General features: G+C 43.9%; 1 protein-coding gene and 1 pseudogene across 2 annotated transcripts in view; both read left to right on the top strand.

Moving 5' to 3' along the window:
• The first annotated feature begins 8,502 nt into the window (after positions 1–8,502).
• The window catches only part of LOC147017298 (uncharacterized), a 62,153-nt gene continuing 43,324 nt past the window's right edge, over positions 8,503–27,331 (top strand). Inside the window, exons 1-4 of one of the 2 annotated variants that reach the window (XM_085846781.1) lie at positions 8,503–8,681; positions 11,578–12,595; positions 12,967–13,171; positions 13,272–13,515. In XM_085846781.1, coding sequence (XP_085702907.1) covers positions 11,585–12,595; positions 12,967–13,171; positions 13,272–13,515 — 1,460 coding nt within the window. In that variant the 5' untranslated portion in view covers positions 8,503–8,681; positions 11,578–11,584. Of the gene's footprint in view, positions 8,682–11,577; positions 12,596–12,966; positions 13,172–13,268; positions 13,516–27,331 lie in introns of both variants that reach the window. The other variant, XM_085846780.1, reaches the window with a different exon arrangement.
• LOC147017299 (uncharacterized) lies at positions 21,855–24,426 on the top strand (annotated as a pseudogene).

Raw genomic sequence — 27,331 nt, 5'->3', positions numbered from 1 at the left:
AGGTAGCTTGGTCAGCATTAACTGCTCAAAGTAGTTGCTTCTTTCTTTAATGCATCTTCTGCAATTCAGAACTAGTTCATTCAACTGACAGCTTAAGCCTGACCACCACACTGCTTGTCCATCACATTCCCTGCACTTGGCTACTCCCTAATGTCCCTTGTGTAGGTTGTTAAAGACACTGTTCTTCATTACAGGGGGAATTACTAACTTTGTTCCTTTTAGCAGAAGTCTGTTGTGCACTGTTAAGACTGCTCTCTCAGTCCAGACTGTGTCTGCTGTCATCAAGCTTTTCTCCGGTACATGTGAGATGGTGTATGTACCTCAACAGTCTCATGCGAAATCTCTGGATCCTTGGTGGAAGTGTGTCTAGAGCTTGAGCTCCGAACAGACTCACAAGTGGTTTGTAATTTGTTTCCAGCAGAAAGTACTTGCCGATGACAAAATCTCTGAACCTCTCACATCCCAACGTTAGGTTAAATGCTTCTTTTTCTACTTGAGCATAATGTTGCTTCATCCACATCAGTGACCTTGATGCACATGCCATAGGTGTCCAAAGTTGCCTTCTTTCTGCAGGAGGACTGCCCTCAGTCCAAAAGGTGATTCATCTGCCGAGATTTTCAGCTCTCAATTTGGATTGTTCAGTGCGGGCACTTGATGTGGAGGAGAGATCTTGTTTTAACATGTCAAATGCTTTTTGTTGTTCACTTCCCCAGTACAAGTGGTTTCTCTTCACCAGCAGGTCTCTTAGTGGTTTGTCCTATTCGGATAAATGTGGGATAAATGGTTCCGAAGGTTCGAGAGATTTCCACTGGCCAGCAATCAGCTTACTTCGTCTCCGGAAAACCAGGTGAACACGTTGGTCTACGGAGGATGAAGCAGATGACGTGCTTAGAGGACTGAACTTGGATGAGAATGAATGCCGCAGTATAGCGTCGTGAAAGAGAGCTTTGACAAGTTTTTCGTGCGAAAGAAAAACGTCATTTATGAGAGGGCCAGATTTAATCAGGGACTGCAATAGGTCACTGAGACCGTAGACTCATTTGTCACATCCCTATATGTGCTCGCTGAAAACTGCAATTAGCTGATCAGGGACAGTGCAAAGTCCACTTTAGTAGTTGGTCTGAGAGACACTGCACTGTCGAAAAGAATACAGTTGAACAAGCATCTAACCCTTGCTAAAGCCATAAGTATAGCGAGGCAGTCGGAGGAAATTAAGTGGCAGCAGACAGAAAGAAGGGGAAATGCGAACATTGTGATAGACACTGCAATGGCCAACAAGCACAAGCAGTTATACAAGGCAAAACCACGTGCGCAGGCCATACCTGCAGAGCAGAGCAAGCCAGATCAGAGAATGTGCCTCACGTGAGGAAAATGGTCAACACATATGGGATGGCGGTGCCCAGCTAAAGGAGTAGCATGCCACATGTGCGAGAAAAGGAGACACTTTAGCAAAGTTTGCAAATTGGCAAAAGCAGTCCACGATGTAACGGAGGAGAGTCGCCTTTTCCTAGGTAGAGTAGAAGTGGAAGAAGACCCATGGTCGGTTTAAATTCACATAAGAAATAATAAAATGAAGTTCAAAATCGACACAGGAGCCGACGTAATGGTAATCCCAGAGAATGTGCACACAGGCATTACAGAGGAGTGTAACAAGTACAAGGGAGGTATCAAGGGCTGCCTGGCCAAAGCTCAGAAACCACTGTTTCGACCAGGGTGAGTTCGTCTCTTTGTGATAGGGATAGCCAGCGAGACTGCACAATGGGCAGAAGACTGCAAAAGAGGATATCTATGTTGTCAGAAATCTACATACATCTCTGTTAAACAGGCCAGCGAGAGCCAAACTAGATTTAGTGTGCAGACTAGATAACATTCATGCTGAAATGCTAAAGGAGACTTACCCAAAGATATGCAGCAGTCTTGGGATGGTTCAGCAACCATATACAATTAAACTGAAGCCAGATGCGCCGCCCTTCTCACTGACAACAACGAGACGAGTACCCTACTCTCTTTGATGGGAAAAGTGAAGGAGGAAATAAAGCAAATGAAGTGCATAGCAGGGGTGGATCCAGAATTTTTTTCGGGGGGTTCACTTAAGGTTAAGATGTTCTCATATTGTGAAATATACCACCAAGCCTTTTTCAAGTCAATGTAATCATCGAGGAAAAACCGGTTAATTTATCCAGAGCTAGCAGTGTCCGACCATAAATTTACTTTCTTCACAGGAAAATTTGGGAATATCGAGCTGCTTGATGAAAATGCCTCAGACCTGTCACTAACTGATTCGAAAGAAAAGCTGAAGATTTTGGAATCTTTGTGACGGATCTTTACAACAACAATGTAAATACACAAAATGTTTCCAATACAAATCAATGAAAATATCGAACGGACAAGCACAAAATGCGGCGAAATGACCCCGAGCATGAAACCTTAACTCATCATTGGGGATCATCAGATCATTAATAATAATAATAATGGACGATGTAGCCACTGAAACTTTGAATTACCTGGTGAAATAGTTCAGGATTGTACTGCCCTTTGCTGTAAGACATGATCCCGAAAAAGTTGCCTTTCTCTTCGGAGACATAACTAACCACTAAGTCGCTGGGATGAATACAGAAAACTATCGTGGCTCGGAATAATTGCCGAGTGAAAGCAAAAGACGTGTGATTGTCGATTGTCCAGTGATATCTCGCACGACAATCATGTGACATAATTGTAAGGATGGAAAGGAGAGGGGTTCACGTGTACCCGGTGAACCTCCCACCCTGGATCCGCCATTGCATAGGGGTCATCAGCATAGTAGAGGAGCCCACAGACTGGTGCAGGTATGGTTGTCGTGTCCAAGAAAGACAAATCAGCCCATATCGGTGTGATTCTGACAAAATTGAACGAGGCATAACACAGGGAGAAGTACATTCTACCTTCAGTAGATCAACCCCTCGACATGCTAGCAGGAGCGCTGTTTTTCAGCAAGCTATCTGATAACATTGGATTCTGACACATACCACTCAATAAGAAGTCAGTGAAGTATACTACCTTAATTAGTCCCTTTGGTAGATACTACTTTAATCACTTGCCATTTGGAATTACCTCAGCCACAGAACACTTCCAAAACAGAATGGTGACTAAAGTCACAGATGGTCATACGGGTGTAGCATGTCACATGGATGATGTTCTCATCTGGGGAATGACACAGGAAGAGCATGACATTAGAATGCACACAGTGTTAGAGAGAATTCAAAAGGCAGGGATCACACTCAACACTGACAAATGTGAATTTGCAAATCTTATAGTGAAATTCCTGGAGTACATCATTTCGGCAGATGGAATGAAACCAGACCTAGATAAAATAAGAGCAGTTCAGGACATGGAAGAGCCAACAAATGGTCAACTGAGGAGTTTCCTAGGGATGGTAAACCAGCTAAGGAAGTTTATCCCACTTCTGACACCATGTCGTGTTGGGTGTTTTAAAAGGATTCAACAACAGCGAAGGGTTAACTGTTTTATTACAGTATAAAGCAAACAGATCATAACTTGGGTATGAGGCTCTGATCGAGAGCAAATGACTCCACGTCAATCCCTCTGGCTCAGCTCACCAGACTCCTCATCCGTGTCATATCACATCCTGTGATGTGTATATGTGCATTACACCATGTCTCCCTTTCTTTGAGAGCACAGCTATACAGTACTGGGACAGTGTAACATGTTTGTAGACATGTTCTACACTGTACTGGGCCGGTGTAGCTATCCGTGTACAAGTTCTACCATAGATGGCAAGTGACCCACATTTCATGGGTTTGACCCGTTTTAGTATCATTAAACCTGTATTGGATGGAAAGTCCAATCAATTTTAAAAGCAACGTTTCGCTTCCATTCCACGCGCAAGGATTGAGGCACAGACTGATAGATAGACCTGGGATGTGTTTTGTTACCAAGTTTCATGTTGAGCGCTTGCCAAGTGGCTTAAGCACTCAAGCAAGAATTCCATTTGACACTGTTGATAAGGAACATCTGGCTTGGCAAGCGATAGCAAGCTTAATGATAATGGAACAAATCACTGGAGGCGTGTGTTCAGTTACCAAGCAGCCAGCGTTTTGTTGGAGTGCTTGCTTGAGTGCTTAAGCCACTTGGCAAGTGTTCTGCAAGCTAATTGGTCATGGAACACACAGGACCTGCAGCTGATATGCAATGTATCCCTCCAGTCAATTGGCTAAGCCTGGTGTTGGCTTAGTGGTTAGGGTGGTGGCTTGGGATCCTTGGGTCCTGAGTTTGAGCCCTGTTGGCTGCTGAATTAACACCAGATGGTTGATTCAGCCTGCCATCTTTCTGAGGTCGATGAAATGAGCACCAGTGTACTGGTAATAGGGGCACTGTATCAGTGGCATAGCTGTGCCCAAACCAATGATGCAACCAGCAGCCAAAAAGGCTGCACATGAAGGGAGTCAATTGGCTGTGTGACGTCACGTACTTTCTCACTGAAAGTCACAATACCATCCTCCAGGATTTCCACATGCACAATCACTTCTGATCACGTCGAAGAAATTAATAAATAACCCGGTTTTGATTCCTCCCAACCTGTTTTTTTGTTACCTCCAACTTGTCACGTATGTTTCCACACAGTACTGGGCCGGTCTAACATCTTTATATACAAGTCCTACACAGAACTGAGCTGGTCTAACATTTTTATATACAAGTTCTACACAGAACTGAGCTGGTCTAACATCTATATATACAAGTTCTACACAGAACTGGACTGGTCTAACATCTTTATATACAAGTTCTACACAGAACTGAGCTGGTCTAACATCTTGATATACAAGTTCTACACAGAACTGGGCTGGTCTAACATCTTTATATACAAGTTCTACACAGAACTGATCTGGTCTAACATCTTTATATACAAGTTCTACACAAAACTGGGCCAGTCCAACATCTTCATATACAAGTTCTACACATAACTGATCTGGTCTAACATCTTTATATACAAGTTCTACACAGAACTGATCTGGTCTAACATCTTTATATACAAGTTCTACAGAGAACTGGGCCGGTCTAACATCTATATATACAAGTTCTACAAAGAACTGGGTCGGTCTAACATCTTGATATACAAGTTCTACACAGAACTGGGCTGGTCTAACATCTTTATATACAAGTTCTATACAGAACTGATCTGGTCTAACATCTATATATACAAGTTCTACACAGAACTGGACTGGTCTAACATCTTTATATACAAGTTCTACACAGAACTGAGCTGGTCTAACATCTTGATATACAAGTTCTACACAGAACTGGGCTGGTCTAACATCTTTATATACAAGTTCTACACAGAACTGATCTGGTCTAACATCTTTATATACAAGTTCTACACAGAACTGAGCTGGTCTAACATCTATATATACAAGTTCTACACAGAACTGGACTGGTCTAACATCTTTATATACAAGTTCTACACAGAACTGAGCTGGTCTAACATCTTGATATACAAGTTCTACACAGAACTGGGCTGGTCTAACATCTTTATATACAAGTTCTACACAGAACTGATCTGGTCTAACATCTTTATATACAAGTTCTACAGAGAACTGGGCCGGTCTAACATCTATATATACAAGTTCTACAAAGAACTGGGTCGGTCTAACATCTTTAAATGCAAGTTCCACACAGAAATGGGCTGATCTAACATATATATATATATATATATATATATATATATATATATATATATATATATATATATATATATATATATATATACACATATACATATACACAAGTTCTACACATAACTGGGCCGGTCTAACATCTTTATATACAAGTTCTACACATAACTCGGCCGGTCTAACATATTTATTATCAAGTTCTACACATAACTGGGCCGGTCTAACATCTATATGTACAAGTTCTACACAGAACTGGGCCGTCTAACATCTTTATATACAAGTTCTACACAGAACTGGGCCGGTCTAACATATTTATATACAAGTTCTACACAGAACTGGGCTGGTCTAACATCTTTATATGCAAGTTCTACACAGAACTGAGCCGGTCTAACATCTTGATATACAAGTTCTACACAGAACTGGGCTGGTCTAATATCTTTATATACAAGTTCTACACAGAACTGATCTGGTCTAACATCTTTATATACAAGTTCTACACAGAACTGGGCCGGTCTAACATCTATATATACAAGTTCTACACAGAACTGGGCCGGTCTAACATCTATATATACAAGTTCTACACAGAACTGGGCCAGTCCAACATCTATGTATACAAGTTCGACACATAACTGGGCCGGTCTAACATCTATATATACAAGTTCTACACATAATTGGGCCGGTCTAACATCTTTATATACAAGTTCTACACACAACTGGGCCGGTCTCACATATTTATATGCAAGTTCTACACAGACCTGGGGCGTCTAACATCTTTGTATACAAGTTCTACACACAACTGGGCCGGTCTCACATCTATGTATACAAGTTCTACACATAATTGGGCCGGTCTAACATCTAATATACAAGTTCTACACAGAACTGGGCCGTCTAACATCTTTGTATACAAGTCCTACACAGAACTGGGCCGGTCTAACATCTATATATACAAGTTCTACACAGAACTGGGCTGGTCCAACATCTATGTATACAAGTTCGACACATAACTGGGCCGGTCTAACATCTATATATACAAGTTCTACACATAATTGGGCCGGTCTAACATGTTTATATACAAGTTCTACACAGAACTGGGCCGGTCTCACATATTTATATGCAAGTTCTACACAGAACTGGGCTGGTCTAACATCTTTATATACAAGTTCTACACAGAACTGAGCCGGTCTAACATCTTGATATACAAGTTCTACACAGAACTGGGCCGTCTAACATCTTTGTATCCAAGTCCTACACATAACTGGGCCGGTCTAACATATTTATATACAAGTTCTACACAGAACTGGGCCGGTCTAACGTCTATATACACAAGTTCTACACAGAACTGGGCCGGTCTAACATCTTTATATACAAGTTCTACACAGAACTGGGCAGGTTGAACATACATATATATATATATATATTCAAGTCCTACACATAACTGGGCCGGTCTAACATATTTATATACAAGTTCTACACAGAACTGGGCCAGTCTAACATCTATATATATACAACTTCTACACAGAACTGGGCTGGTCTAACATATTTATATACAAGTTCTACACAGAACTGGGCCGGTCTAACATCTATATACACAAGTTCTACACAAAACTGGGCCAGTCCAACATCTTCATATACAAGTTCTACACATAACTGGGCCGGTCTAACATATTTATATACAAGTTCTACACAGAACTGGGCCGGTCTAACATCTATATACACAAGTTCTACACAAAACTGGGCCAGTCCAACATCTTCATATACAAGTTCTACACATAACTGGGCCGGTCTAACATATTTATATACAAGTTCTACACAGAACTGGGCCGGTCTAACATCTATATACACAAGTTCTACACAGAACTGGGCCAGTCTAACATCTATATATACAACTTCTACACAGAACTGGGCTGCTCTAACATCTTTATATACAAGTTCTACACAGAACTGGGCCGGTCTAACATCTATATACACAAGTTCTACACAGAACTGGGCCAGTCTAACATCTATATATACAACTTCTACACAGAACTGGGCCAGTCTAACATCTATATATACAACTTCTACACAGAACTGGGCTGCTCTAACATCTTTATATACAAGTTCTACACAGAACTGGGCTGGTCTAACATATTTATATACAAGTTCTACACAGAACTGGGCCGGTCTAACATCTATATACACAAGTTCTACACAGAACTGGGCCAGTCTAACATCTATATATACAACTTCTACACAGAACTGGGCCAGTCTAACATCTATATATACAACTTCTACACAGAACTGGGCTGCTCTAACATCTATATATACAACTTCTACACAGAACTGGGCTGGTCTAACATCTTTATATACAAGTTCTACACAGAACTGAGCTGGTCTAACATCTTGATATACAAGTTCTACACAGAACTGGGCCGGTCTAACATCTATATATACAAGTTCTACACGTCACCGGGCCGTCTAACATCTATTTTACAAGTTCTACACGTCACCGGGCCGTCCAACATCTATGTAGTATGCATACAAGTTCCACACTGACGTCGTTATGTTGACAACGTTTACCTGTATATGTCACAGTAACTGCATTAAGCCCCGTCGTGCCTTTTGTTATGTACTTTGTTGATCGATGCGCACGTTCGGGTTTCTCAAATTAAAATGTTTGAATTGAAGTTTCCCATAAATCTCAATCCGTACGGTTATTTCGCACTTCCATTCAGGCGGCAGGAGAACTGTTCCCATTGGCAGGAAGAACGGCAGCTTCCGACGTAGGAGGCTACTTCCCATTGGACGATGCTTTTCAGAAGGCAGTTTCCTATTGGTCTATATTGCTGCAACCAATCGTATTGTTTGGGCACGAAATTCAAATCGTGTGGTGAGCTGGGAGGTTCGAGCTCTGCTTGGAGACGTGCAACCTGGAATTAAAACTGGCGGCAAAAGGGAAAACAAACGATGCGGTTCGCTTCACAGATGATATAAACACCCTTTGCACAGTCGATTTGAGTTTTTGGTTCTTTTCATCCGGTAAGATTCGCCTCCATGACGTGATTTGAGACGGTGTTTTGCACTGTGGTACTTTGGCGGGATGAGGCTTCTGGGAAACTCCGCATGATTATGATGATGTTGTGCGGCCTGTGCTCGATTCGTCTTTTGGGGCTTCATCCTGAGCTTGCGGTCTTGTCGGGAAACTTTAATTACCAGTAATTATTATTTATATCGCTGACTTTGTACCTGAGCTGCGAAAACATGATTAGCAATCTTTTACATATTTGCTCTCCGTTGCCATGGTGATGCCTACAGTATGTTATAATATTAATATGTGCCTGTGGTAGATTATTATTATTATTATTATTTTAAGGACGGGCAGGCGGGGGGAGTACCTGCTCTTTATTCTTTATTTCCTGCAGACTCACGTTTTGTACCTTTACATAGTATTATGTTTTGTACCTTTACATAGTATTATGTTTTGTACCTTTACATAGTATTATGTTTTGTACCTTTACATAGTATTATGTTTTGTACCTTTACATAGTATTATGTTTTGTACCTTTACATAGTATTATGTTTTTGTACCTTTACATAGTATTATGTTTTTTGTACCTTTACATAGTATTATGTTTTTGTACCTTTACATAGTATTATGTTTTTGTACCTTTACATAGTATTATGTTTTTGTACCTTTACATAGTATTATGTTTTTTGTACCTTTACATAGTATTATGTTTTTGTACCTTTACATAGTATTATGTTTTGTACCTTTACATAGTATTATTTTTTGTACCTTTACATAGTATTATTTTTTGTACCTTTACATAGTATTTTTTGTACCTTTACATAGTATTATGTTGTGTACCTTTACATAGTATTTTTTGTACCTTTACATAGTATTTTATGTACCTTTACATAGTATTATGTTTTTGTACCTTTAGATAGTATTTTATGTACCTTTACATAGTATTATGTTGTGTACCTTTACATAGTGTTATGTTTTGTACCTGTTTGGAAGCTGAAGTACCAACACGAGTGTTTCAGGTTAAAAGTAGTTTGGATCAGCGGGATGATTTTGAATACGTACGTCGAGTGTCTGTGTGTACGAAGCGGACGGACAGAGGAGCATTAGATGGACAACTGTACTGGTTAAAAGGTTGTACATCAGGTGATAAAGGTCCCCGTACAGGTATCTTTATTTATCAGACCATACGTTTGGAAAATGGAGTAAAGTTTGGTGGTGGTAATAATGGTTCGAGGGGTCTCCGCGCCTGCGAAATGGCGCGGATTTCGAAGTCGATGGCGGTAAAAGGAAGGCGGGAGTGCGGGCGGGAATCCCTCGGAGGGGGAGGGAGGGATCTCCCGGTCTCGGAATGGGTGGTCATGTGTGACGAGGGTCCCAAGGACACGACGGTCTGGGTGGATCGGGTGACATTCAGTGCCTGCGCGTTAATGGAGATCATGTACTCAGACAGACCCGGTCTGCTTTGAAGTTTGAGATAAAGGAGATGTCGGTGGATTCCGAGTAATCAGCGTCTGTGACTTTATGCTGGACTACCCAAAGTCATAATGACTTGTACAGGGTATGTAACGCTCCTGGTGCTTCGTGTTGTTAACTGTGCAGTGCAGAGCCAGCGCTCCCACCACCCCTCCCACCACCCCTCCCCCCTCCCCCATTGGTTCAGTTGTATTTCCAGTGTTAATCATACTCGTACTATATTATAACTGGAGAAATGTTTGTTTTTGTTTGTCTTTAATGTACACACCTCACGCCTGGTGTTGGCCTTGTGGTTACCAGTGTGACAACTCCTTGGCTTTTTTTTTACAAGATCTTGGCTATTCGTTGTTCACCTTGGTCTATAGGTTTTCTATGCAGCCACAGGCTGCACTCGATACAGAGGATGTATACACCAAAAATGTATATTCCATCCATTGGGACCATACTCTGTGCAGAGCGTTGGTGCTGCCCGAGCAGTCTCCTTGGCTATTTGGTACAATCCTGGACGGGTCACCACTCCGACACAGGATACCAGCAAGCTGGTATTACTGGTATTAACTCGACAACCCCACCTGGTATTAATTCAACAGCCACCGGGAATTTGAACTCGGGATCCTAGGATGCCAAGCGCACCACCTTCACCATTAAGCCATCCATTGGGACCATACTCTGTGCAGAACATTGGTGCTGCTCAAGCAGTCTCCTTGGCTATTGGGCACAATCCTGGATGGGTCGCCACTCCGACACTATATTAGCATGCTGGCACTCATTTTGCCAACGTCGGAAGGATGACAGGCCGAGTTAACCCCACCTGGTATTAATTCAACAGCTGAGCGGGATTTGAACTCGGGACCCTGGGATCCCCAGCCCCCCACCCAAACCATGAAGCCAACATCAGGCATAAAGCGTATATTAAGTGGTTTAAAATGTTTGTTTTTTGGGTTTGTTTTTTGTTACTCCCAAAGTGGGAACATTTTGAGAAGTGAACTGCTGGATTGAATGATTTAAAAAGTGGTGGTTGCACTCACGAGGTGCACGGGGGTGGTTTAGGGGGTTAAGTATTCAGGGTGGAGGGAGGACCCAAATCATCTTTTTAAATGTGTATTGTATAGTGCCACCTGGTAGAAGCTGGTATTGCAAGTCATAATAAGCCATAGACATCATGTAAGTTGGGAAATTAATCAGTGTTTGGTAGTTGTCCTAAAACGGTAATAATGCTCGAGGGCATGAATGTGTTGGAGATGCAGCTAAGAGCAAGCTATTGGAGTAAATTAATTATCAAGCTGCCCTCAAATAATTGTTTTTATCCAAACCTTGCATGCTTTAACTGTTGCGACCGAATGCAGTGTTAGGGAATAAGTACTAGGTTAAAAAATTTTTAATGTTTGTTTATTAAATGCCATCTTTGTTTTTGTTTGCTTTGTTTCTTTCAAGGTTGAGTATGGTAAAGAAGAAATCCTTTTCCACTTATTGTCCTCTGCCAAACCTCCAGCCACTGTCTCCACCTGCCATGGAGAAGTACCATGATGACAGTCTGTCTACTCTGAATGTTCAGCTTCAAGGTGAGATTTCCGGAAGGATGATAAAGGATATGGCCACACCAAAGCCTCACGACAGTTTTGCTGCTGAGACCAAGGAAAGCCCATCGTGCAGTCAGGACGATTCTGCCTTCGAAACCATGAATGACGACTGTGAATTGATCCCGAGTTTGTCGCACAGTGATGTGTTGGTTAATAAAAGTGGTCAAGCGAAAGGAAGCTTCAGAGCAGGACTCGTTGAGGACCCTGTGTTCTTAAGACCACTTCCGATGACAAATTTGACACATGGGTCCAGCTGCTGCTCCAAAGCGGGCACCGATTCTCTGGAACGAGCACAATGGCGAAGAAGTTTGATTTTCAACCAATCATCCTGTTCAGATGGTGAAATGGATCTGTTATTTGCTCCAGAGATGACGAGCAGTGGGAAGCGCACTGGTCGTTCATTGGAAAAAACTTTGGAGGCACGTCGGAGACTTTATGCTCAGGGACGGACTTCAACCTTGGAAGACCTGCTGGGAAAAAAGAGCGATGAACTTGAGCATTTTTATGGTCCGGACGCAGTATTCCATAAATCAGGTTTTGAATCTGGAATTGTAACCTTGCAGCAATCTTCCATAGTGGTGGAAGAGGATTCGGGAGTAACATCTTTAAATGAAGGTCGTCATGAGGAGACCCCATCCCGACTCGACAGGTGGCTGAGAGAGGGACCTGAAATACCCATCGTGAAGTGGTCAGCATCCGCTACACCGACATCAACCACCACCACCCCATCCTCAGGAATGGTGCAGGGCTTCCAGCAGGATCTGGGTGTCGTTGTTGGAAGTTGCAGCCCTTGGGATAAGGGAACAGAAAACATTGAGGATAGTCCGGGTTGTGTGTTCGAAAGCCTGACATCGGATGGAAGTTTATCAGAGGTGAGTAGTTTGTGTATCAAGAGTTATGTTTTATTGTGAAGTTTGTAGAAAGTGATTGTATAAAGCTGCAGTGCCTCCATTTCAGCTTTTCATTTTTAATTAATTTGTAAAAAATTCTAAAAACATGTTTTCACTTTGTCATTATGGGGTATTTTTTGTATATCAGTGACAAAATATTTAAATTTAATCCATTTTAGATTCAGACTGTAACACGACAAAATGTGACAACAGTCAAGGGGGGGGGATGAATACTTTTTCTGAAGGCATTGTACATATCAAAACTAAACAATGGAAAATGGTATTTCTCCCAAGTACACAAACTTTTTTCATTGGTTTTGGATGGAGGAGCTTGATACGGTCTTTTCCCACAGTCGGACTCTGGCTATGAAGCAGAAGGTATGGTTCAGACCCAAGACTTGGCACAAAGATCCGTTTCAAGTATTCGCCGACATCGTTTATCCACCATCTCTGAGCGGAGCTCCCAATCAGAAGAAGAAGACAACTTGAGGTGTCGGCACAAACCCAGTCTGGTCCATTGGCGTGCTCCCTCTATCTCTGATGCATTGGCCGAGGAAGGTGCATCTCTGATTTCATTTTAAAATTGATCTGCAGATGTTTGTTTTCGAAGCACAACTCTTTTACCCTATTAATGTCCTTTGTTTTAAAATTGCAGCAGTCTCAGACAACTCCATGCAAAATGAATTGCCCACCAGTGTACCTCATTCAAAGTGCACCCCACACAACGCTGTTGTGGAAACTGAGTCTTGGTCAACCCCGCAACTAGCTGTGGCTCACCACACACCAATTGCAGAGGGAGCGAAGGCTAACCTCGTGCCAGGCCTTCAGCTTGCCCAGGCGCTTGCGGAGAGGTTTCATAAAGAGCTGCACAAGGAACGTGTCAAAACTTCTTCCACGTCCAGGTAAGAGCCTCAACAATGTGGAAGGTCAATGAATTTGCTATGTGGATGAAGATTGGGACTTGTAGAGTAGTACTAAGAATAATTGGTGTGTGCCATCTTTGCATTCTTCTGATAAGTTAATGTAGATCTGAAGCTCTGCTTCCACACTGTCCACTTCTTGTCTGTTCCTCTCATTTCTCCAAGTGGTGGTCATCATTGAAAAACACCCGTTCTGTGTGAGCATTGCTGCATGCTATTGAGAATATTTCTACGAATCTGGAAACCATGCACACTCAACATTCAGGTCCCAAAGTTAGTTATGCCGGTAAGTATGTGTGTAGTCAGGACCCCGTCCTTTTGTTTAGCGGGAGGATTAAATGTGTGCGTTGTGACATCTTTAGTTAGGTTTTACATCCAATGAACCCTCCAACGAACAACCAACAACCATCCCATCTGCATGACCCAACCTGCCCATCACGCACCATCACCACCCGTTGGCTGCTCGTACCTTGACTTGCCGAGAGGGGGGGAGGGGGGCTCGCGGTTCCAGTCCTCGGCTCGTAGTTCTTGTATGGCTTTTTCAGCGTTGACCCTGTTACTCTTCGCGAGTGAAGCCACGTGGAGAATATGGGGTCTCCGAACAGGGGCCCCGGTTTGGCGAGGCCGTAGGCCAATGAGGGACGGACAGCAAGATGATTCTCGCCAAGGCCCCTCCCCGTGTGGGAGGAGATATATCCCCGAGGAGATTCGGTTGTTGTTGGCATTGGCGCTCGGAGATCTGGAGGACTTGAGTGGTTACAAGTTGGTTGACGGTGGTTGGGCTGGAGAGTGAGTGAACCAGCCTGTTCGTGGAGCCTTGGTGGGTCCCATCCGCGACCCTGATCTCCGCCCCGGAGCTCCGATTGCTCCACGCGGCTGCCGCCATGATCCACGAGTCCCACACGTGCGACTGGGACCTTCAACGACCCACAAGTGCCCATCCGAACTCTGACCCCCAGCTCGTCTCTCTCATCGGCTGGAGGGTCCAATGAAAACTCCGGGGTTTCTTTTCTTTTTGTGTGTGTGTGAGACTGCGTGTGGGCCCGTCTATAAGTAGAATTGAGTAAGTGCTTTGAATCATTGTAAATTCCTGCTTTGCATATTCGCTTCAAGTCTTGCCTCCTTGTCTTATATATTGTAAATAAATTATTAGAAATGTTCCCAGCTCGTTTCCGTCCTTTCTTTATTTGATCCAGCATGGTCCGGGTCTGAGTTCAGACGGGGTTTCATCCCCGATAATCCGTTAATCCGAGCTGGCATGGCTTTGGCAGTTTCGGCTCGGCTGCAACCGACCCGGAGTTGGTAGTCGGTAGTTGATACTCTACTGTAGCTGGTAGTGACCCGGTTCGAGAAAGACGTGCCGAGGGCGTGAATCTCCGGTAGCCAAGACTGCGTGGTTATTTAGGTATATTGGGATCTAGACAATGAACCCTATGCCACACAGTCAAGATATTGGCGTTTCACGGTCGATTTAATCGACCCGCCGGCTTCAGAGTTATCCGGAGCGACGGCCTATAATTCCGGGGCGACCGGTGGGAGACGGTGTAAACTTCCCCACCTCGCGGTCGTTCTCGCCACCGACCCCCGTCCCACAACAATATGTTGGAGATGATTATGTTTCGACCATTCTGAGTTGAAGAACATCTTTCATTTTTGTATTTTTGGCAAGACAGATGTTTAACAGCATCAAGCAACAGCCATAATGTAAAAACTTCATTCGGGAACGTGACAAATAGGATCTTTTTGGGGATTTGCTGGACCAATACAAACTGATTAATTAAACGACAAATATATTAAACAATGAAGACAAACAATCAAAAGTTAAATTGTGGGTCGAAAGGTTGGGTGGCTCAAGAGGAAAATAGAACGCATAAAGGTGTCCGGTTTCATGTCAATAGAGGAGAGAATAGCACAAAACTGGACTGTTCTCCATAAAACAAGATGAATAGCCACCTTTAGCAAATTGCATTTTGTCACAGTTCACAACTCCTTAATAATAAAAATTAACACCCAACACGGACCTCTTGAAGCTTGTACATGTTGCTGTGTTTGAGCCTGAGGAGTAATTGCTGAAATCTATCTGTCCAGGTGATGAAGGTATTGAGGGAAGTGAGTAATTGGGTCAAGTGGAAGAATGTGCAGTTGTAAAGAAGGCAATGGGAAAAGGAACATAATTGGGAGTGGATGAAGGCTTTGAGGGAAATGTGGGAAGGGGTAGGGGGGAATGAAGAAGGGGTTGCTGAGTAGCTAGGTTAAATAAAGTAAGTTTGCAGACGATAACTGCAATGGGCCGTCTGATTATAATCAGATATACATGTATTTAATATAATTATATACATGTATATACACAAACGCACGGCATCTGCAACTGTCATCAAAATATTCGCCGAATGTTTTCTTTCCATGCAGTCAATCAGCATTATTGAAGAGCTAATGTGTTGGTTTCACAATTATTGTAGACTAGCAGAAGTACCCAGCACTGCCCGAGGAAATTCAATACATACTCACTCGAGGCCTGACCACGGAAGTGTTATGATAAACCTGTGTAGAGCAATCTTTTTTTAATACCAGGTGCATGTGTAAACATTATAATATTGAAATTTGTGTTGTTGACAGCAAATCGCTACAATTTCAACATACGATCTTCACAATACATATGACTCGATCGCTCCTGGGAAAATCCCACCCAGTATAAGTAACATACTCGCTCGAGGCCTGAACACGGAGATGTTGTAATAAACCTGTGTAAAGCAATCTTTTTAATAACAGGCACACATGCAAACATCATAGTAATTAAATTTGTGTTGTTGACAACAAATCACACAGCAATCTCAAAATACGATCTTCACAAAACATATTATTCGATTTCTCCTGGAAAATCCCAAGTGGAAGTAACATACTCGCTTGAGGCCCGAACTTGGAAGTGTTGTAATAAACCTGTGTAAAGCAATCTTTTTAACAAGAAAAAGAGCAATCGGAGATTGCAGACCCTCGCCAGGACTTGTTTTGTGTGGTGTTTGTGTACTTTTATGTGGTGTATTTTTTGTGGTATTTGTCTACTGGTGTGTTTCATAATTAATGACATTATTAGAACTGGCACTTTATAAATGCTGGCAGTGATAACTGGTTCAGCCATTTCAAAGAAGATTTTTGAAGGTAAAAAAAATATAAAAAAAAAAAGAAAAAGGTATATATATGGCCAACGTGCACCCCTCCCCCCCACAACCCTTTGACCCAATGTTTTTCTGAAGCCTTAGGGTACCCTGAGCATGAATTCAACTGGTAACAGTGAATAAACTGGGACTCACTGTCCATTTTCCAACCATATCTGACGGTACCCTCAAAATGTCAACTTTTCCTCAGTTTTGCACATAAAAAATCCCCTGACTGATAAGATCTCTGCAGTTGCCCAATAAGCATTAATATTAACAAATTATATATCAAATGAAAGATTATCACATGCAGATTTTCAAAATACAGTCATCTGTCAAATTTAATAGCGTTATGTTTGTCCCAAGAAGTGATGAAGAGGAGTACCTTGCCTTTCCTTTTGACAACTCAGATATCTGAAATAATAACGTATATTCATGCTCATTTTACCTGACACAAACAAATAAATATTTCTATGATATCACAAATTTTACTACCTTTCTATTGATACAAAATTGTCCCACACCAACTAAAGATGTACCAGGTATTACGTGTTAAACATAAGTTCATCACTGTTGCAACACCCAACATGTAGTCACCAGTAAGACGTAAGACTGAGAAAATATGCCTTACTTCACATACAGAATATAAATTATAAGTTTATTTAAGAAAAACAAATAAAAATGACCGTTTTTACAGCCATTTTTCCCTGCTGTGCAGGGGTTTGGCTTTTATGAGGCAATGTTTTATGGCCGGATGCCCTTCCTGACGCCAACCCTGGTCGCCTGTTACGACACACAGGGATATGGTACACCTATTCTAACCGGGGCATACACCGGGACCAGTACACTGGCACTCATTTCGCCGACCTCGGAAGGATGACAGGCTGAGTCAACCCCTGGTGTTAATTCAGCAGCCAACGGGGCTTGAACTCAGGACACTGGGATTCCAAGCCACCACCCTAACCACTAAGCCAACACCAGGCTGTATTTAAGAAAAAACAATTGAAACTTATTAAGTCCACACATGTCCACAAAATGTCATTATGCATGGATTACGCATAATATTCATTATCGCTATCATCATCACTCTCCAATGCCTGCTCTAAATCATCAAATGTATCCATATCTGAATCCTCATCAGAGTCAGTGACTTCAGCAATGTCAGCCAGTTGCCGTGGGAGGACATCTCCTTCATACCACAGAGGATCAAGGTTACCATCCTTTTCCTCCCAACCATGTCCCTGACTGGCCTTTGGAATTTGTGGTTGTGGAATATGCGCGGTCTTCCAAATCCGTACTTGGTGGTTTACTCTCCGAATGTGCTGGGTAAGAGCTCGCTTACAAGGTGGTAAGTTAGCCATATCCACATTCCAGTCATTAACCATCCCATAACAGAGTACTGTCAGGTCAGGTTCGATCTGTGACCTGCTACAGGTACCATGTAAACCTGTACTAACCTGTTCCATGGTCGGGTTGTGGGCGACTAAACCGTCTCCCCCACCAGGTTTTCTGGTGAGGAGGGTGTTTGGATATGGACACCCAGCAGGATTAAAAACAAAACCTGTCAAAGGGCGGAGGAGCTCCTTGTGAGCCAACGGCCATCCATATCTAGTGCCCAACTGTGTCTGCAGACGTCCTCCTGCAGTTGGGTTACTTCTTATTAGGAGGTTGGTGGCAGGATTTGCACTCCGGCCACCGTAAAACCCTTCATTCCGCAAAACGCAAAAAAATCTGAAAACCCACTCTGTGGGAGTACCTCCTGTGCAGCTTCCCTTCGCAGGGCAGCTCACCGGATGATGGGATTGGGGCAAAGCCTTCGGGACCCCCAATCTTTGATAGGAGGGAAACCATGGGGTAACATCCCTGGGTCAGATTGCGGGAGAGTGTGTCGGAGTGGTGCTGAGGTGTCGTCCACCAGACGGCGGTCTCCTTGGGTTAACCTGAGGCGGTCCCTTTGGGTGGGTGCCTGGAATGTCCTATCCCTAAGAGAGGATGATCACCTGTCTCTGTTATCATCTGAGCTCAAGCGTTTGGACATCGGGATTGCAGCTCTCTGAGGTTCGGAGACCGGATTGCGGCGAGATAATGGTGGGTGGTTACACCTACTATTGGTCTGGTCGCTCTGATGGTTACCATACCCAAGGAGTTGCTGTAGCTGTGTCCAATAAGCTGACCCCAATGATAATTGAGGTAACACCGGTCAACGAGCGTATTGTGAGATAAAGGATTCGTCACTCCTTAGGTGTCATTTCCCTGGTCTCTGTTTATGCTCCGACTGAGGCGAGTGATCTCACCGTGAAGGATGCATTCTACGCTACACTCGAGTCTGTGGTTGATCAGTGCCCCAGACGAGATACACTTCTAGTCTTGGGGGATTTCAATGCATCGACTGGAACTGATAGGGACGGTTACGAGGTGTGTGTTGGTCCCCATGGGTCAGGAACTATGAACCAGAATGGCACCAAGTTCCTTGACTTTGCAAGAAGTCATGGACTTAGGGTGGCTGGTTCATAGTTTCAGCGCCCACAAGCTCATCGCTGGACTTGGTATTCCAACGCTGGCGGTGTGGCAAAGGAGATTGACCATGTCCTCATTGACGGTCGTTGGAGGATGATCCAGAACTGCAGGGTCTACCGGAGTGCTCAGTTCCTCAATACTGACCACAGGCTTGTTGTAGCAACTCTAAAGCTGCACCTTAAATCCTGGAGAATGGTACCATCCCAGCCGAGGCTGGATGTTGCCAAGCTCAGGGATGAGAGAGTAGCTGAGGAGTTTGCGAACAGGCTGAGTGGACACTTGGGGGTCTGGGTGCTTTGGGGGGTCCTGAAGAGTTGTGGAGCGCCTTCAAGACCACCGTCCTTGATGTTGCCGGTGGATGCCTTGGAGCTCACCGCAGGGCAAAGAAGAATTTTGTCTCTCAAGGGACACTGGATACCATTGACCAGAGTCGCAGGGCCAGGCTGAATGGCAGAGCTGAGCTGTTCAGGGAGCTGAGGCGTAAACTGTACGTGCACTGAGGGTGGACAAGGAGGCCTATGTGCGAGGAATCTGTGAGGGGGTAGAGCATCACCTGTGGACAGGTGATTCTCGTCCCGCTTACAGGGGAATTCGCGCATGACGTTCATCCAAGCCCATCCCTCGGAGCACTACAGTTCGAGCAGAGAGTGGTAGGCTCTTGACAGAGGAGTCTGAAGTGAAGGCCCGCTGGGCCGGTTACTTTGAGCGGTTGTACCAGGCTGATCCCCCAACTGTCGAGTTGGACGTCAAGGGTGTTACAATCCCTGTTGCTGACCCTCGAATCTACTGTGGTCCACCTACGCTTGTGGAAACACGGGCTGCGGTGAACCAGTTGAAACGGGGCGAAGCTCCAGGGATATGTGGCATCCATGCCGAACTTCTCAAGGCTGGTGGAAATGCTGCACTCGTGTCGTTGCATGCAGTTTTGTGCTCTGCCTGGAACACAGGCATCATCCCAACTGACTGGAAGAGGGGCCTTGTTGTCCCTCTCTGGAAAGGGAAGGGTGATCGCCAAGACTGCAACAACTACCGAGGGGTGACGCTGCTCTCAGTGCCGGGCAAGGTCTTTGCTCGGATAATTCTCGATAGGGTTCGCCACCATCTGCTTGAGCACCAGCGTCCAGAGCAGTCAGGCTTTACACCCAAGAGGTCAACGATTGACCGTATCCTTGCACTTCGTGTCCTCACCGAACGCAGACGAGAGTTTCGGCAGGGGCTGCTTGCAGCCTATGTTGATCTCTGTAAAGCGTTCGATTCAGTGAATCGGGATGTCCTCTGGAGGATTCTTGGTCTTCGTGGGGTGCCACCAAAACTGATCGATCTGATGTCTGAACTCTACTCTGGTACTGAGAGTGCTGTGAAGTGTGGTGGTACCATCTCTGACTTATTTCCAGTTGTTACTGGAGTTCGTCAGGGATGTGTACTTGCCCCCACACTTTTCAGCACTTGTATGGACTGGATTCTAGGGAGGATGTCGGAGAGATCAAGTTGCGGTGCGTCATTTGGGAATGTCAAGATCTCGGACCTTGACTTTGCAGATGATGCAGTCATCTTTGCGGAGACTTTAGACATGCTCTTGGGGGCTCTCGAGGTGCTGAATGAGGAGTCGGAGCCGTTGGGATTACGGGTTTCTTGGGTCAAAACTAAGATCCAGGCTTTCGGTGACATCTTGGATGCTGCTGTCCTGTCTGTGTCTGTTTGTGGTGAGGATGTTGAGGTCGTGGAGAGATTCACTTACCTTGGCAGTGATATTCATGTCTCTGCTGGCTGCGAGTCAGAGGTCAATAGTCGTCTGGGTCGGGCCTGGGGAGTCATGGATTCACTGGATCATGGGGTGTGGCGCTGCCGGTACCTGTGCGGGAGGACGAAAGTCCGAGTCTTCAGGTCCTTGGTACTTCCAGTCTTGCTCTATGGGTGCGAGACTTGGACTCTGACCAAGGATCTGAGACGGAGACTTAATTCCTTTGGTACCAGGTGTCTTCGGAGAATCCTTGGCTATCGCTGGTCGGATTTTGTGTCCAACGAGCGGTTGCTGAGAGAGACTCGGATGAGATTTGTTACCTGCATAGTCCGTGAGCGTCAGTTGCGGCTGTATGGACATGTGGCTCGTTTTCCTGACTCTGATCCTGCTCACCAGATTCTCTCAGCGAGGGAGTCTCATGAGTGGAGGAGGCCAGTGGGTCGACCACGTGCCTCATGGTTGCAACAGGTTGACCATCATCTCAAGGAGATGGGGATGGGCCTGGCATCTGCCTGGGGGATGGCCAGACGGAGGCCCCTGGAGTACCGGCGGAAAGTGGACGCAGCGACACGCTGTTCTGGCACATGCTCCCATACCTGACCTGAACAGAGTACAAAACTGTACAAGAATGCTTGCGTGCTGCTGAAGAGGCCATCAGAGAAGTTGGACAGCCTTATGTCATTACTACTGTACATTTAATTTGGAAGTTTGCATGAAGGCCAACCCATTAGTGTGGAACTCACCAGACAAGTATGAGAGCCACATAATTCTAATTGGCACATTCCATCTCGTATGCGCTTATATGAAGATGATTGCCAAAAAGATGGCTTGGTCTGGGTTATCAGATGGTCTCCTAGAAGCAGGACTAATCAGTGGAGGATCTTTGGGTGGTGTGATGTCCAGGAAGCACTATGACAGAGCCCTACATTGTCACAAGATTATGTTGGAATGTCTTGAAAGATTGATCATAGAGGAGTACCTCAAAGATAAAAGCACTGATGATCTGTTCTCGTCTTTCTCTGATGAATCATCAGATAAGCTACGTGCCCAAGTAGATTCCCACAGCCAAGATACTTTGAATGCTGTCTTGATGGACAATTCCATTGTCCAATTCATTGAGCAGTATGCAGAATTCAAAAAAGGAGTCTCAAATGGACGTTTGAGAAAGACTGCCCAGCTGTGGTTGTCATACATGGACCATGTCTGTTTAATTCTATCACACCTTGAAGCCGTAAAGACAAACAACTTTCTTTTGTATGCTGCATCCATCATTCGCATGACGTCTCTCTTCTTCAGTTTCGGTGGACACAACTATGCAAGGTATCTGACATATTTCTCTGTGTTCATAGCTAATATCGACAACTCACACCCAGGGGAGTATCACTGATCAAGAGAGGAGCTATCAGTGTCACACGCTCCTTTATCCTTGGCAATCGTTGTGCAGTGGATAAAACCATGGAGGAGACCTTCATGAGGCATACTAAGTCACATGGTGGTGCTGGAACCAGTGCAGCAGGTACATCTGGACTACTCACCAACTACCAGGCCTACCAGAGATGGGTTAGGACAACACATGCAAGGTCTCTTTATGTTGATGCTGCACTTGGAATGGCTCACATGTTGGACAGTGGAGAGGGAACAAAGCATCGTGATACACGTCTGACAGAGGTCACAAAAGGAGAGAAGTTGGTGAAAAGGGCCAAAGATATCATCAGAAGTTTTCTTAATCCTTTCAATATAGAGACAAATGATCAATTGTTGATACTCTCATCAGGAAGTGCTGCATCTGATGCTGTTTCAGACGATGTTCTAAAGGCTGAAGCTGTTGGTCAAAAAGCACGGGATGAATTTATTGAAGCTCGACTGAAGAATAGTAAAGATTTATTTGAGCCTGTGAAGAGGCTGAACCTCAAAACTCTGAGTGACATGAACAAGGTATCTAAGATGAAGACAACCAATAATAAGGTCATACAGTACAAGCAACAGGGTCATGTAGCCTTTCAACTCTTTGTAAAGTCACAAAACCATGGCTTACAAGTCGATATGAAAGAACTGTTGACATATCCATTAACTCCCGTACCATACAGCTGATGGATATCTTGCTAAGACTGACAAAGCAAAGGCATTTCAAAACCTGATCAAGGATTGTAATGATGCTGATGTACCACCAACCAATGAAACATTGACTCTGTATGATGGCAATGCTTGCTTCCATTACCTGAAAGAAATACCAAGTAATTTTAGTCAGATCTCTTACAAAGTGTTTGACATCATTTGAAAAACAGGAGATGTGGTATTTAGCACTGATCAATATTTGCCTGATTCAGTGAAGTCGATGGAGAGGCGACGTCGGGGCTGTGGAGAAAACCTTTTACTTACAGGTGAAGCCACGAAGAGACCACCTGATTGGAAATTGTTGCTGTCAAATGATGAGAACAAGATACAGCTCATCAAACTTCTGCTTAAACTCTGGAGTGGTGATAACTATGCATCAAGGTTGCATGGAAGGCGAGTGATCTTTGTATGTGAGGGCATCGCATATTTGCTCACATCTGATGATGGCCAAACAACAATTAGAGAGGAGCTACCACTGCTGAAATCAACCCAGGAAGAAACTGACTCTCGTATGATACTGTATGTTCAGTATGCTAGACTCAGAAACTATCAATTTGTCCGAGTGAAAAGTCCAGACTCAGATGTATTTTTCATCCTATTACACTATGCTGCCTCTGTTCATGGTACAACTGTCCTGTTTGACACAGGTAAAGGCAACAAGCAGAGGATGGTAAATGTCCGTGAACTTGCTTCAGATTTTGGCCAGGAAAAGTGCACAGCTCTCATGGCACTCTATGCTTAAAGTGGCTGTGACACCACTAGTGCCTTCCGAGGAATTGGCAAACTTAAACCTGTGAAAACTCTTCTGCGCTTTCCAAAATATATCTCTACTCTGGAGAAACTGGGCGATGCTTGGGATATTCCTGATGAGCCCATTGATGAGTTGGACACCTTCACGTGTGCCATGTACGGTAGAGCGTCAAAGGTGTCAAAAGTTGATGATCTGCGACTCATTCGTATAAACGAGCTCTGTGCCAGGCAAAGTCGTCTTGTGCCTTCAGGGAATGTGGATATGGCTAACTTACCACCTTGTACGCGAGCTCTTACCCAGCACATTCGGAGAGTAAACCACCAATTACGGATTTGGAAGACCGCACATATTCCGAAGGCCAGTCAGGGACATGGTTGGGAGGAAAAGGATGGTAACCTTGATCCTCTATGGTATGAAGGAGATGTCCTCCCACGGCAACTGGCTGACATTGCTGAAGTCACACCTGACGACACTGACTCTGATGAGGATTCAGATATGGATGCATTTGATGATATAGAGCAGGCATTGGAGAGTGATGACAACAGCGATAATGAATATTAAGCGTAATCCATGCACAATGATATTTTGTGGACATGACATAATAAGTTTCAATTGTTTTTCTTAAATAAACTTCTAATTTATATTCTTTATGTGAAGTAAGGAATATTTTCTCAGTTTTACGTCTTACTGGTGACTACATGTTGGGTGTTGCAACAGTGATGTACTTATGTTTAAGACGTAATACCTGGTACATCTTTAGTTGGTGTGGGACAATTTTGGTATCAATAGAAAGGTAGTAAAATTTGTGATATCATAGAAATATTTATTTGTTTGTGTCAGGTAAAATGAGCATGAAGATACGTTATTATTTCAGATATCTGAGTTGTCAAAAGGAAAGGCGAGGTACTCCTCTTCATCACTTCTTGGGACAAACATAACGCTATTAAATTTGACAGATGATCATTTTGAAAATCTGCATGTGATAATCTCTCATTTGATATATAATTTGTTAATATTAATGCTTATTGGGCAACTGCAGAGATCTTATCAGTCAGGGGATTTTTTTATGTGCGAAAGTGAGGAAAAGTTGACATTTTGAGTGTACCGTCATATGGTTGGAAAATGGATAGTGAGTCCCAGTTTATTCACTGTTACCAGTTGAATTCATGCTCAGGGGACCCTCAGGCTTTAGAAAAATATGGGGTCGATGGGTTGTGGATATGGTACACGTGGACCATATCTGGCCCATGGTTTTTTTATATATATATACACACACACACACACACACACACACACACACACACACACACACACACACACACACACACACACACACACACACACACACACACACACACACACACACACACACACACACACACACACACACACACACACACACACACACATCGTCATCCCTCGCTATATTGCGGTTCACCTATCGCTCCCCCGGTTCATCACGGGTTTTCCCTTGGAACCTAACTAATTTTTTCTGCGAATTTCCCTGGTATATCGCGGTAATAATATATAAATTATTTAAGCAATAAATTATAACGCGTGGCGCTTGACCAGTCACACAACGCACAAGACAAAGTTTCGCTCGTGAACTTTGAATATTTTCTACGTTTTTTCTCCAAATCCTACGATGCCGCCCAAACGCCCTGCACCTTCTAAGGCTTCTGAAAAGGAACCGAAGCGCCAGGGGAAGGTCCTGACACTCCAGGAGAAGGTTCAGGTGCTAGATATGCTTCGGGAAGGAAAAAGGTTTGCCGCGCTTGGACGAGCACTGCCAAACCGACCAGACCAGACAAGTCGATCTCTGCAACCTCAAACCAGACCAGACAAGTCGATCTCCGGCACCTCGAACCCGATCACTGCCAAGCCGACCAGACCAGACGAGTCGATATTTTTTTTTTTTTTGGGAGGCATCCATTTATTGTGAATTTTCACTTATCGCGGGGGGGGGGGGTGGGGTGGGGGTTGGAACGTGACCCCCTCGATAAACGGGGGATGACTATATGTATACATGACTGGCGAATCATGTGACCGATGACGTCGTCAAAAAAAATTTTCTGGACCATTTTATCCCAAGATGACCCTAAAATTTTTTCATTCTGATTGGATGTAGCATTCTACATATGCAATTATGACATCACAACGAAGGCACCTATGATTTCATAAGAAAAATCACACATTCCCCATGAGGAGTACTTGCTATGTGCCAAGTTTCAATTATTTTTTTTCTTGGTGCGGTTTCAGAGATAGAGGTTCAAATTTTTCCTGTTTTTCCAATATGGCTGCCACACTACGTGACCTATGACATCATAATTATCGTTGAAACATTCCACACGATTAGACGCACCAATGGTGAAAATTCCATTTCAATCCAACAAGCGGTTGTGGAGAAAAACACGAAAGTTCTGTGCGCACAAATGCATACTCGTACGGAGGTGGATACTTTGAGACTTGGGAGGGTTCCATTCCACTTTCTGAAACCCGTACAGTATATGGAGATAACCAATGACCCATAACCAATAACACACACACACACCGGTGCAAAATGCCAGTTTATATAAACACAAATCAAGTAAATAAAAACGACAAACACAAAGATTTACCTAGAAACTGTGTTCTTTGAAAGAGGATTTAAAGTGGGTAATTAGCGAAATTCAACTCAAGAATTTATCAAGCCACAGAACACAAAATGTCGACCCGTAGTCCATGCCTTCACAGTTAAAACAAACGTGGCGAACACCTGGCCGAATGGACCCAATTGTTTTTTTATATATATCGATGTCGAAGTGAGAGGTGGATTACAAAAGGAGATCACACAAAAAGGTTCAACAAAGTGATGTCCTGTAAAAATAGAATTGCACATTTTCAGTGGATGAGACACCTCCCAAGGCACCCACCGCACAGCACCGCAGGACCCAACAAAGGCGGAAACGTATGATGTGAGATTGAAAGCATGTATAATTTTTCCCGAAACAAACAACCAAGCATCTTGGAGAGCACTTGCCAAGTGGCTTAAGCACTCCACCGAAACTGTTGATAAACAGCTCTCTTGGCACGCAATTGGCAATCATCGAACCGTCATGTTCAACATACACCTCCCGGAGATGCCTGGAATGTCAAATGTGTCTGAATTGGACAAATGAATACTTTTTAGGTGTCGGAACTGCTGATAAGCTCGAGTCTGGAGCTTACATTTTGCAATTATCCTTGGTTTAAGAGATACTCGTGGTGATCACGTGTGGAAATGAAATGCAACAACGAACGCTGATGTGTCCGAGCGTTTATAAGCATTGCATTGTACCCAGCAATTCGTAGCTATGATGAACAGGCATTCAATGATATGAGTGAAAGTGAAAGAAAAAAAACTCGTTAAGAAATCGATGCGGCCTGTTCCAAATCAACGCAGGGTTGAGCAGCCCAGAAAACGTGGTGGATTCAGACCCCAACAAATTTACCGAGGAAACGTGTTAAGACCCTACACAGCGCGGTGGCCGAGGATTGCCTGAT

The sequence above is a fragment of the Eptatretus burgeri genome, chromosome 11 (assembly GCF_056783735.1).
Source record: "Eptatretus burgeri isolate ZD-2024b chromosome 11, Ebu_testis_v1, whole genome shotgun sequence".
Lineage (NCBI taxonomy): Eukaryota > Metazoa > Chordata > Myxini > Myxiniformes > Myxinidae > Eptatretus > Eptatretus burgeri.
The sequence above is the reverse complement of the archived record's forward strand: the minus strand, read 5'-3'. Positions and strand labels throughout refer to the sequence as shown.